The sequence below is a fragment of the Callionymus lyra genome, chromosome 12 (genome assembly GCF_982586985.1).
Source record: "Callionymus lyra chromosome 12, fCalLyr1.hap1.1, whole genome shotgun sequence".
Lineage (NCBI taxonomy): Eukaryota > Metazoa > Chordata > Actinopteri > Syngnathiformes > Callionymidae > Callionymus > Callionymus lyra.
The window spans coordinates 18,510,876-18,523,388 of NC_141829.1; the positions used below are offsets into that span (position 1 = coordinate 18,510,876).

Consider the following 12,513-nt stretch of genomic DNA (forward strand, 5'->3'; position numbering starts at 1 on the left):
TGTGCTGGTGAAGCTTCATGAAACAGTGTCATGTTGTTTAGAGATCAGTAGTTGGCGCCATCAGTTTAAAAATGATTTGATGTTTTATTAGAACAGTTGTTCAAAAAAAGGAAAATAGTGCAGAGACCGCCATCTAGTGGACTCTGGAAATAATGACACTGCTTCATGAAGCTTCATCAGACCATCACTATATATTCATATACAAGATCTTTATTTGAAAATGTTTAGAAACAAAAACATTTTGATGAAGAACAAATACTTGCCAAAATGACAAGAAATTAATACGCTGTATAAATCAAACTATTGGTAAATAATAAGTTAAAATGGGCATTCAATTATTTCTAAAAAGATTTGTTTTATTAGTGTTAATGGTATCTCCTATCCCAGTCCGGCCCTCGGGGCCCCACTTTGAAGAAGTCTGATTAAATGTGTTAAAATGTTAAGAACAAGTATTTTTAGAAGATAAATAATTATTATTTACCTTTTTTTGGGGTGAGGGTGTATTTTCTTTAATTAAATGCTTCATAAAACTAAAAAAGAAACAACCAATAATGTTATTTTAATTACCAAACTAGCAGAAATCCTATAATCTTGTCAATATTTGATTGAAAAACTATTATCAAACAAAAAAATGTGTTTAATCGCATAGTAAAGTATTTTCACACAACTTTAATCTTGTAAGAAAGTATTATGTACGACTTTGATCTCGTAGTATTTTCCTACAGCTTTAATCTCGTAGTAAAGTACTTTCACACGACTTTAATCTCGTAGTGAAGTATTTTTGCACGACTTTAATTTTGTAAGAAAGTATTTTGCACGACTTTAATCTCGTAGTAAAGTATTTTGTACTACTTTAATCTCATAGTATTTTCCTATGACTTTAATCTTGTAGTAAAGTGTTTTCAAACGACTTTAATCTCATAGTATTTTCCGTATAATTTTAATGTCCTAGTTAGATTAGGTTAGGTTAGGTACAGCAATACAGCAATTATTCATAAAAAATAAAATAAAAATAAGAACAAGAACAAGAGAAAGAAAAAGAAAGAAAAATAAAGAAAAAGAGTAGTATGTACTTTTTTGAGTATTGTTTTGATTGTTTAAGCGCTTTGTGACCCTGGTCTCGAAAAGCGCTATATAAATAAATATTACTTACTTACTTACTTACTTACACAATCTAAGTATTAAGATAAATCAATCAATATTCAAATCAAAGACAAATAACAAAGACAAAGGAGATTAAGATAAAGATTAACATAGAACGGAATGTCAGAGTTAAGTATTAACGTATGGTTTAATGTCATATTTACGTTCGGTTTAATCTCGTAGTAAATTATTTTCATGCAACTTTCATCTCCTAATAAAGTGTTTTCTACGACTGAAATCTATTATCAAACAAAAAATGTGATGTTCAAAAACATTATACCAAAACAAGAATACATAATGCAATACTGTACGTACAGTAGGTCTCTTGATGAGTGGAGTCGTAAGCATTGACTGTTGCGTGACTCATTTCTAATGTCTTTTTTATTTGCGACAGGAAACCGTGGAGAAGATGAAGGCCAGCACAAAAGAGGTCCAGTGAGGACACGGTGATAAAGGAGAGGATTCGCACCATCACCCCTCCTCCATACTTGATCTACTTTTTTTTCCCAAGTTTGTTTTGTCTTAAAACTGACATGTTTATCTGCTTTGATATTCATTTTGAAGTGTTCGAGTCGACGTTTCGAGGCGTACGCTAGTGTTCCCTTGTCTTCAGTACTGTCATGTTTGAGCGTGTCTTTGTGCCCCTGCACTACTCTCGGGGCTTTTTTAATACATATTTTTACCTTTTTTTACAGTTATCACAGAAAATCCATGATGTTTTTTACGTTGTTTGAGATTATGGAAGTTTGTAGGGATGGAAATGATCAGTAAGTCGGCATTAAAGTTTCAATTCATACTGAAAAATGAAATCTTAATTTTGTGATCAGCAAGATGGTTATTAGGGCCACTTTAAGAGCTTTTTCATTCTTTTATTACGAGTATAATGAAGTAAAATGCATTTTTGTACGACTTTAATCTCGTAGTAAAGTATTCTCGCATGTTTAAGCGCTTTGTGCGCTTGAAAAGCGCTCTATAAATACTTATTACTTACTTAATAAAAGTATTTTTGCACGACCTTAATCTTGTTAGAAAGTATTTTGTACAACTTTAATCTCGTAGTAAAGTATTATGTACGACTTTAATCTTCGTAGTATTTTCCTATGACTTTAATCTCTTAGTAAAATATTTTCAAACGACTTTAATCTCGTAGTAAAGTATTTTCACAGGACTTTAATCTCGTAGAAAAGTATTTTTGCACGACTTTAATCTTCTAAGAAAGTATTTGGTACGACTTTAATCTCGTAGTACTTTCCTATGACTTTAATCTCGTAGTAAAGTATTTTCAAACGATTTAAATCTCGTAGTAAAGTATTTTCACACGACTTCAATCTCATATCTAAGTATTTTCGTTCAACTTTAATCTCTTAGTTAAGTATTTACGTATGGTTTAATCTCGTAGCATTTCATACAATTTACATCTCGTAATAAAGTATTTTCTACGACTGAAATCTTGTTGAAAGTATTTTCTATTACTTTAATCTCATAGTAAAGTATTTTTACGACTTTAATCTCATAGTGAAGTATTTACGTATGGTTTAATCTCGTATTCACGTACAGTGTAATCTCGCAGCTACTACAGTACTTTAATCTCGTAAAAAATAAAACATTTTATATGACTTAATTCTCGTAATAAATGTATTATCCATGACTTTAATCTTTTATTTGAGTGGCCCTAATAATCCGTCGTAAAAAAAAAAGATTTTTTAATTCATTTTAATTATTGTGAATAGATTGTTTTACATTAAAAAAAAAATATTTGGACACATTTTTCAAATTGTTCTTATGAAAAAGAGCATGTTTAAATTATTTAATTTAGTGAAATTGACAAGAATGTTATCAGTGTTTGGTCCTTCATTTGAACAACTGTTTGTGTGTCCATTGGCTTTTTTGCGGGAGACTCCTCGAGGTCTCCTCGGTGCTTTATTTTTTTCGGGGGTTCATATCCAACCATTCGTGTCTTATATTCTTCTGAGACAAAGATCGCTCGGCTTTCTTTTCGGTGGAGGCGCCTCCCGATCTGTTGAGTGGTGGAAAACTACAAACCAAAGTTTTGATGAAAAATGTTTTGATGTATCTCTTCGGGTGACGCGTTACTCCGGACCCAGCAACGACACAATACCTTTTCATCGTCCTAACTGACGCCTCTCTGTCCAGTATTACTTTTAATAACCGGTGCACATATGTGTGTGTGTGTGTGAGTGTGTGTGAGGGACTTGTTGCCTTCATTTTTTTTTTTTTGTTGTATTCTGTTACAATTCTGGAGAGACCACGTTTTTTAATCAGTGCCTTAGACCTGCCCCCCGCGGGGGGTCGCGACCCTTTTGCCTGCACATGTAATATTGTGGCAAGTGGTTTATCCTGGAGCTCCATGACTCATCCTGACGACCCGGTGTGAAAGTTGCTTTGCACAGTTACAGTTTATATCCCGCCACACAGTGTAGAGACTGCAGGATTGTGTATGTAAACGAATAAAAAACCCATTCTACGATCTAATGTTTGTCTGTGTTTGTTCCTTCATCCCTGCTCGGGTTATGTTTCCATTTTTATTCATTCATTTATTTATTACCATGTTGATGTTGCGGCAGAGGGACACCCTGGAAAGGTCCCTGTGCTGTCGCAGGGCACGCAAAACTGATCGACTCCCGCCTGGTTCAGAGAACGGTTGAGTCTACAGTCTTGACCCCACCACTTCAATACTGTTCTGAACCGTAGAGACCTTTTTATGAATTTACTTAAAAGAAAAACAATTAAAATCAAACGAGAAGTTGCTCTAATATCAGAGAAAATAGTTTGAATCCAATGTAAAGTGTTCAGAATGTTTATTTAATAATATATATATTTTTAATTGATTTTTTTTATTACATTTTTGTATCAAATAATAAAGAAATGCAACTATTAATGAAAGGAAGAGAAAACAAAGCAACTAACACGGTAAGAATACATTAAAACAATTCTATTAAAAATGTACTTAAATGTACTTACGCTCATTTCTACCCTTATTGTGATATTTTCCTTCACCTATTACTAGTGATGGTCTGATGAAGCTTCAAGAAGCAGTGTCATTATTTTTAGAGTCCACTAGATGGCGGTCTCTGCACTATTTTTCCTTTGTTTTGAACAATTGTTCTAATGAAACATCATTTTTAAACTGATGGCGCCACCTACTGACCTCTAAACAACATGACACTGCTTCATGAAGCTTCATCAGACCATCACTACCTATTAACTTAAATAAATTATATTATATGAGAATAATGACGTAAAATGCATTTTTTTACGACTTTAATATCGTACTAAAGTATTTAAACGGTTTGTCACCCTGGTCATGAAAAGCGCTCTATAAATACTTATTACTTACTAACTTAAAAATGTCGTAGTAAAGTATTTTTGCAGGACTTTAATCTTGTAAGAAAGTATTTTGCACAACTTTAATCTCGTATTAAAGTATTTTTGTACGACTTCAATCTCGTATCTAAGTATTTTCAACTTTCAATTTTAATGTTCTTTAAGTATTTACATATGGTTTAATCTCGTAGTATTTCATACAACTTTCATCTGGTAATAAAGTGTTTTCTATCACTTTAATCTCGTAGTAAAGTATTTTGCACGACTTTAATCTCGTAGTACTTTCATACGATTTTAATCTCGTAGTAAAGTATTTTCAAAAGACTTTAATCTCATGGTTAGGTATTTTTACACGACTTCAATCTCGTATCTAAGTATTTTCATTCAACTTTAATCTCCTAGTTAAGTATTTACATATGGTTTAATCTTGTAGTATTTCATACAACTTTCATCTGGTAATAAAGTGTTTTCTACGACTTTAATCTCATAGTAAAGTATTTTGCACGACTTTAATCTTCTAAGAAAGTATTTTTTACAACTTTAATCTCGTAGTACTTTCCTACGACTTTAATCTCGTAGTAAGGTATTTTCAAACGACTTTAATCTCATAGTAAAGTATTTTCACACAACTTCAATCTCGTATCTAAGTATTTTCGTTCAATTTTAATCTCCTAGTTAAGTATTTACGTATGGTTTAATCTCGTAGTATTTCATACAACTTTCATCTCGTAGTCAAGTATTTTGTATGACAGAAATCTTGTTTAAAGTATTTTCCATTACTTTCATCTCGTAGTAAAGTATTTTTACAATTTTAATCTCATAGTGAAGTATTTATGTATGGTTTATATATTTATACTTACATAATAAGCAGGAGGGAGTAGTGTACAGAAATAAAAAGGAAATAGTTTAAAATAAAGCCTTAAAAATAAAGTTACATTTCAAACCAATGAAGGTCATGTTTCAGTTTAACCAACAAAAAAAAAGAAACTTTCTAGGTAAAAGCGAGAAACCTGAAGACAACAGCTCATCGACTAATTCAGTGTCAACTATGGGATCTGGATGAACCAACAGTCAAAGGTTAAAAAGCTCCAAAAGTTACTGAAAATGCAATGCCTCGATTTGATTTATTTAAATGTGACTTTAAGTCAGTTTAAACCAGGAATAAAAGGAAGAAAAGCACGTGTAAAGAAGGAGCTTCTGGGTGATTTTCAACATGCTGGACACGTCCCGGTCAGTGACTCTTGCATAATGTGTCAGACTTATTGCATAATGGCCAACAAGACCGACGGTGTTCCGAGGCTCCTCCGCTCACCACCTTCCTCGGGAAGAACCAGCGCTGACACACAAAAAAAAAGTGCAATAAAAAAAAAACTTCTACAAACCGATAAAAACCGAGTTGTTGTAAATCTTTCGCCAACATTGAGCGACGTGTCTCTCGGCTAATCAGTAACGAGTGGGCGGGCGTTAAAAGTCGAGCTCGACCAATCAGGGGCGAGCCTGGAACGCGAGTCTTCATAAAGGGCTCGTCCGGGTCGAAACTTCTTTGGAAGAGTTTTTTGTTTTAACTTTTAGGGGTTTTTATCCCATTATGCGGTCGAAAATGTCGCTGGAAACTTCCCTCTGGTCAGAGTTAGCATCGTGAAGCGAGTCAGGGGCGGGAGGACGGAGTTAGTTTGGTTTAAAAAACAACAAAAAAAGCTGTCAAAATGGAGAGTCGGGAAGGCTCGGCGCGGCTCGGGGACGCCGTCCTGGACTTCTCTCGCCTGGACCTGCAGTCCTTCACCCCGGAGGGCGTGAGCGAGGAGCGGCGACGCGACACCCGGCAGCTGTACCTGAACTATAACCGACTGGGCTCGGTGCCGACGGCGCTGGACCTCTTCTCCAACCTGGAGTTCCTGGACGTGAGCAGCAACGGACTGACCGCCATCTGCGAGGGCGTCACGCGGCTCCGGAGCCTCAGGACCCTCATCGCCAAGAACAACCGGCTGAGCGAGGCCTCGCTGCCCAAGCAGTTCGGCTCGCTGGCGCTGGAGGTGCTGAACCTCAGCGGGAACCGCTTCCAGGAGATCCCGCTGCAGTGCACCAAGCTGCGGCTGCTGCGTTCACTGTCCCTCGGAGGAAACAGACTCAAGAGCATACCGGCGGAGATCGAGGACCTGGGCAGGTAGGAGAGCCATCTAAGGGGGGTCATGTCTCTTTTTCTTTATTACGTTCCGTCTGAAATCTCCGCGAACGAGGGGTAACGAGAGCGGAGTCCATTATGACGTAATAAAGGCATCGCTCCTCCTCCTACTGTCATCACGCCAGCTTTGATTGTACAACGAGTCCCTTGGAGGTGGAGACCTCCGGGATTGATGATCGGTGGTGAGGAACCTTGATCACAATCGCAGCAGCAGAGTGCTTGTAGTTATGGTAAACGAGATTTTATCTCCAGAAAAAACTTTTTTTTTTAAGTGGGCGGGACTTAAGTACATTTTCCAATGTAAATATTTCAATGAAAAGAGAGTTTTGTACAAACAGACACTTACTGATGATACAATAGAGTCCAATGTCTATTTAAGACACTCTTAAATAAATGCGTCCATTTCCCCTTAAAGACACTTATCTTGTTATTATTACTTGTATTTCGTGGTGTAAGGAAAATGTGTTAAATGGATGAAAACTGTCACTTTTAAGCCTAGTTAAGTAATGTAATCCTACAAGTTCAAGTCATTTTCAGCAGTAACGAGAACCACTTGATGTTAAAACTTTTATACCAAAATATACATAATTATTTATTTAAATTCATTTTTTAAATGATGCCCTGGATACTTAAACAAGTGTTGTTACAATTAAAAGCAACAATTCATGTTTTATAATGCGTACCCCACAATTTTTTTTTATACCAACCTGTTGCGTTTATATGTTCTCGCTATTACAAAGACACCGTTTCTTTAAGTGACCAGTAAAGTATTTTGTATGACTTTAATCTCGTAGTAGAGTATTTTGTACAACTTTAATCTCGTAGTATTTTCCTACGATTTTAATCTTGTACTAAAGTATATTCACACAACTTTAATCTCGTAGTAAAGTGTTTTCACACGACTTTGATCTCGTAGTAAAGTATTTTCACGTGACTTTAATCTCGTATTAAAGTATTTTTGCACGACTTTAATCTTCTAAGAAAGTATTTTGTACGACTTTAATCTCGTAGTAGAGTATTTTGTACGACTTTAATCTCGTAGTAAAGTGTTTTCGCATGTTTAAGCACTTTGTGCGCTTGAAAAGCGCTCCATAAATACTTATTACTTACTTACTTAGAAATGTCGTAGTAAAGTATTTTTGCACGACTTTAACCTCATTTTTAAGTATTTACATATGGTTTAATGTCAATATGATTTGTTGGCTCTTTTTCGGCACGTTGATATGGTCAGTCAAGCTTTAACCTTTCACCCAAAAACGATAGATTACAAAAAAAATGTTGTTTTTTTTACTTTATTTTTAGAGGTTGCTAGCTCTGGTCGTCATTTACCAGCTTGTTCCTGCCATGAGGATTATTGACGAATCAGTGAGGTTGACACGTTCTGGTTTTGGCTCATATCAGCAGGTCTGAAGTCCAGGTCAAATCTCCAGGGACTCATACAGTTCCTGTATATAAACACCTTTGAGCAAACATCAACGTAAGACGGACGCCAAAGTCCGAGCCAATAATAGTTATTTTTTAAATATAAACGCTTTGTCAAAGTGACATTGGAGATAATAATAATAATAATAAAAACATGTCCTGGTGACACGTCAGAGGGCAAAGTTCGTCGGCGAGACTGGCAGCGAGGCGTGAACTGGGTCAGGAGGTACAGTAATCTCGGGTCATGAGGTTTGTCGTGATGTCGTCAAACGTAAAGTCTCCGCCGGGAGCTCCGGGGCCAAGGTTTTCAGTCACCAAGGACAGTATAATGGCCCCTGTGTGTCGCTGTGTCATCAGTTCAGTCCAGGGCACCGAGCGCCAACTTTCGCTGACCAGACATCCTTGTGTGTTTTACCTTCAGTGAACCCGGTAACCTTCTAAACCCCCTTTTGTTGGAACCCCGGATCTCTTTTAAACCCCTAAATTCTATTTCATTATCTTTTTTTATTGTCCACATTTCGTTTGAATAATTTAACATTTTACTATTCAAATTTTTAAAAATTATTATTATATATTAACAGAAATTCAAATGATCTTTCAATCTTTGGCGCCCCCACGTGGACGGTTCGCATAAGCCCTATTTAAAATATTGAATTTATGGTTTTATGCTTGTATTTTCTTTTTAATCTCAAGCATCTAAATAAATCTACTTGTATATATTTAAAAATATACATATAATGACGTATTGTGTTATTTTTAAACCTTTATTTTATTAATTATGTTTAAAAATTATGTATTGTATAGGTTTTTGTTTGTTTGTTTTTTTTAATCCCAAAGTTAAATATATAAAATATTCTTTATTTTAATGATGCATTCGTTTTTATTGATATCAATAATTGTATCAGAAGAAAAGGTTGAACTTATTTTGGGATTTTTTTTAAATAATTTAATTTAAAAAAATATTCTCTAATATTTTCAAAATAAATGATTTGCACTAATTCTGATAATTAAAAAATAAGTTTACTAAATTCAATATCTTTTCATTCGTAGTCTTTTAAATGTATTTAAGTAATACCCCCAAAATATTATATTATGTCTTAAAAAAACTTTTAAAATATTTAAATTATTATTAAATTGAATTCATTTATAAAACAAGTTCAAACTTTCTATATAGAAAAAAAATTCTTAAACTACATTTAACATTGAAATTTCAGCTAAAGAAAATGATAAAGTTTCAACTTTTTAAAAGGTATATTCAACCACTCAATGTTTCGATGGCACTGGTTAAAGTAGTTAAAGTTTGATATTATCTGCTAATAAAACCTAAATAAATAATAACCTGTCATTTGTGACCCTCAGTCTGGAGCTGCTGTATCTCGGAGGAAACCTCATCTCGGCGATTCCCCCTGAAGTAGCGAACCTGCCTCACCTTTGCTACCTGGTTCTATGCGACAACCGCATCCAGAGTGTCCCCCCTCAGCTCACCAGGTAACCTGGACCTCCCTCCCCTCCTGGTAAGAACTGGGCTCTAACCAATCCCCTCTCTCTCCAGGCTCTACTCTCTGAGGTCTCTGAGTCTTCACAACAACCTGCTCACGTACCTGCCCAGAGAGATCCTCAGCCTGGTCCACCTGCAGGAGCTCAGCCTCCGGGGGAACCCCCTGGTGGTGCGCTTCGTGAAGGAGATGACCTACGACCCGCCGTCTCTGCTGGAGCTGGCGGGGAGAACGGTGAAGAGCAGGAACGTTCCGTACTCTCCCTGCGACCTTCCGTCCAACCTGCTGCACTACCTGGACCTGGCCAGCAAGTGTCCCAATCCCAAGTGTGCTGGTGAGAGATGACGCTCGTAATACAATCAATAACAAGATGAATATTGATTAAAACTTTATGTTGTTGATATACGGGAGAGAACATTTTACTCGTCAGTCAACATCAGTTTTTTTAAATATATATATATATTTTTTATTTTTATTCTTTCAAGGGCTTCGAGAATATTTGACTAAATTACTCCAAATTAATCTATTTATATATATATATATATAGATTATTAAGCATGTTAAGAAAACGACATTGTTCCGTGTGGTCACGTTCCACGGGTTTTACGAGGCAGATAATGAAGTATATGACCATGTTTATTTTTATTGTGCCATTAAGTGTTTCGTTTAATTTGTTTTATTTTTACATTTTTTATTAGTTATTTATTGTCCTATAAATGTCGGGTGAAGTCAAATTAATTATTAATTTATATGATACTTGAACAGTTCTTGTGGTGGGAATTCAGAAGTGATGGTCTGATGAAGCTTCATGAAGCAGTGTCATTATTTTCAGAGTCCACTGGATGGCGGTCTCTGCACTATTTTACAACTGTTCAAATGAAACATTAAATCATTTTTAAACTGATGGCGCCACCTACTGACCTCTAAACAACAAGACACTGCTTCATGAAGCTTCACCAGCATATCACTAGATTTCATATATCAATAATAAATACTATAAATAATATATACAATATTTTTTCATGTATTGTCTTTTTGTGAAGTATATTTATAAATTATGTTTTACTATTATAATCCTTTTTGTTCCAATATATGCACAATATGAAAAGTTAAAATAGTAATAATTTACTAAATAAAGTACAAATAAATATACTTATGATCTACTTCTTATTGAATATGTTTAATCTAGTAAAAATAAATTGTGTATTTTATTTTATTTCCAAAAAAATCGAAGTCAAATAATCATTGTTCAAATTTAAGTTTTCATAATCATTTATTTATTTATATATATATATATATGATATACTGCATTTTGTCCTTTGTAAAATTGGTTTAAAAATGATCAAGTGTACAAGTTTATAGTTTTTTGACCCAAAGTATCCAAAAGTCAAATAATTAAAGTGGAAAATAAAGTTGAAATATTTTAAACAGATCCATAAAATGAAACCATAATTGCTGTAAAGTAAAATAATGGATTACAGATTATAAAACATAGATACACATTTACAAGATGACTCTATTGTGTTTTCACACACAGTTTTACAAGTTTATTCTGGAACAAAAGAGTGTATTTTGTGTAATGAACGCTGCGATCTCCTGTCATTATCCGCAGGCGTCTACTTCGACTCGTGCGTGCGTCACATCAAGTTCGTGGACTTTTGCGGGAAGTACCGACTCCCCCTCATGCACTACCTGTGCTCCCCCGAGTGCACCTCGCCCTGCAGCTCCAACCCGCAGAGCGATGCCGAGTCGGAGGACGAGAGGGTTCCCACTGACCGCCTGCAGAGGGTGCTGTTGGGATAACAACCCCCTTGATATCGCCTTTAAAAAGTACTTCCTTAAAACCCTCTTAATTCACTTCTTTAACCAGCAGCAGCCATGGCTGCGTGAAGCTGCCCTCTCTTGTGCCTGACTTAAACTGTGTTTTTTTAATATTCCCAATGCACGCATCACTGGTTCTTGTAAGTAGTATTTCTAGTTTTGTCAGAAAAAAAAGTCAATTGAGTCAAATAATGGTTTTCAAAGTGTGTGAGTCTGTGCCACACACAGGAAGTGGATGTGGGCTGGACCAGTTGCACGAAAACAATGGCGACGCTGCCTGTCAGGGTTTGGCCGTGATGTTCCGGGAGGTTTTTTTTTTTTTTTTTGTTCTCCTTCCTGCAGAAACTCCTGCATCACGGTCTCTCCCAAGAAAACTCAGAGTATTTCCTTTTTGATTTGCTTCATCGTCGCCCGAAATGTGTGTTTGTAGGTGAGCAAGACGTTACACTATCATCTATATTAGAGCGTTGATAACTGTGTAGTAGAGTGGATTTTAATACAATTACAATAAGCTCATGATAAACTGTGACTAGATTAATATATTAATCAATATATTAATCAAGTCAAATTATTTCTGTTTTTTTGGAATAAGAGTAAATATTTTGTATTCAGATTTTCTTTCTTTTTTTTTAATTGTAAAAGTTTTTTTTTAAGAGTTGTGTAAGAACTGAAAACAGATGGTATATTTGATATTAATTGTATTTACAACAGTAATAAATAAAATATAATAAAGAAAATTGATGTTGCTACACGTTTTGTTTTTGTTGGTCTCACTCAAAATTAAATAATGAATTTGTTTTCGTTAATAATTTTCAAAGAGATTATTGTCACTTTATTCTTAATTTTGAGTTCTCAAAGTTTTAATTTCACCATCATTGCCATTAATATCCATGTTTATCTGTATTCTGTGTGTCCATTTTATACATCAAGAAACGTAATGAAAAACTCCATTATTGAAGGATTCTGTTAAAGTAGGAAATCAATAACGTAGCTTGTTAGCTTGTTAGCAACACATCGCTATCTGTATAGTCTAGCATTAGGAAAACTCCAGATTAATCACTTTTAAAGCCAAGTTAATCAAAAGTTAGGACCTTTTTCTTTTTT

The 12,513-nt window shown here is 35.0% G+C and overlaps 2 protein-coding genes across 2 annotated transcripts in view; both read left to right on the forward strand.

The window, feature by feature from the left end:
* fstl1b (follistatin-like 1b) overlaps positions 1-3,631 on the forward strand; it is a 30,319-nt gene extending 26,688 nt beyond the window's left edge. The window contains exon 11 of the mRNA XM_087804843.1: positions 1,538-3,631. Within this exon, the coding sequence (XP_087660969.1) occupies positions 1,538-1,582 (45 nt within the window). The 3' untranslated portion in view covers positions 1,583-3,631. The remainder of the gene's footprint in view (positions 1-1,537) is intronic.
* Positions 3,632-5,997: 2,366 nt separating this feature from the next.
* Positions 5,998-12,155, forward strand: LOC148068530 (leucine-rich repeat-containing protein 58-like). Its single transcript, XM_087804701.1, has 4 exons — positions 5,998-6,652; positions 9,452-9,580; positions 9,645-9,922; positions 11,201-12,155. Exons 1-4 carry the CDS (start codon positions 6,195-6,197, stop codon positions 11,389-11,391), a joined length of 1,056 nt encoding a protein of 351 aa, XP_087660827.1. The 5' UTR covers positions 5,998-6,194; the 3' UTR covers positions 11,392-12,155.
* Positions 12,156-12,513: the final 358 nt, after the last annotated feature.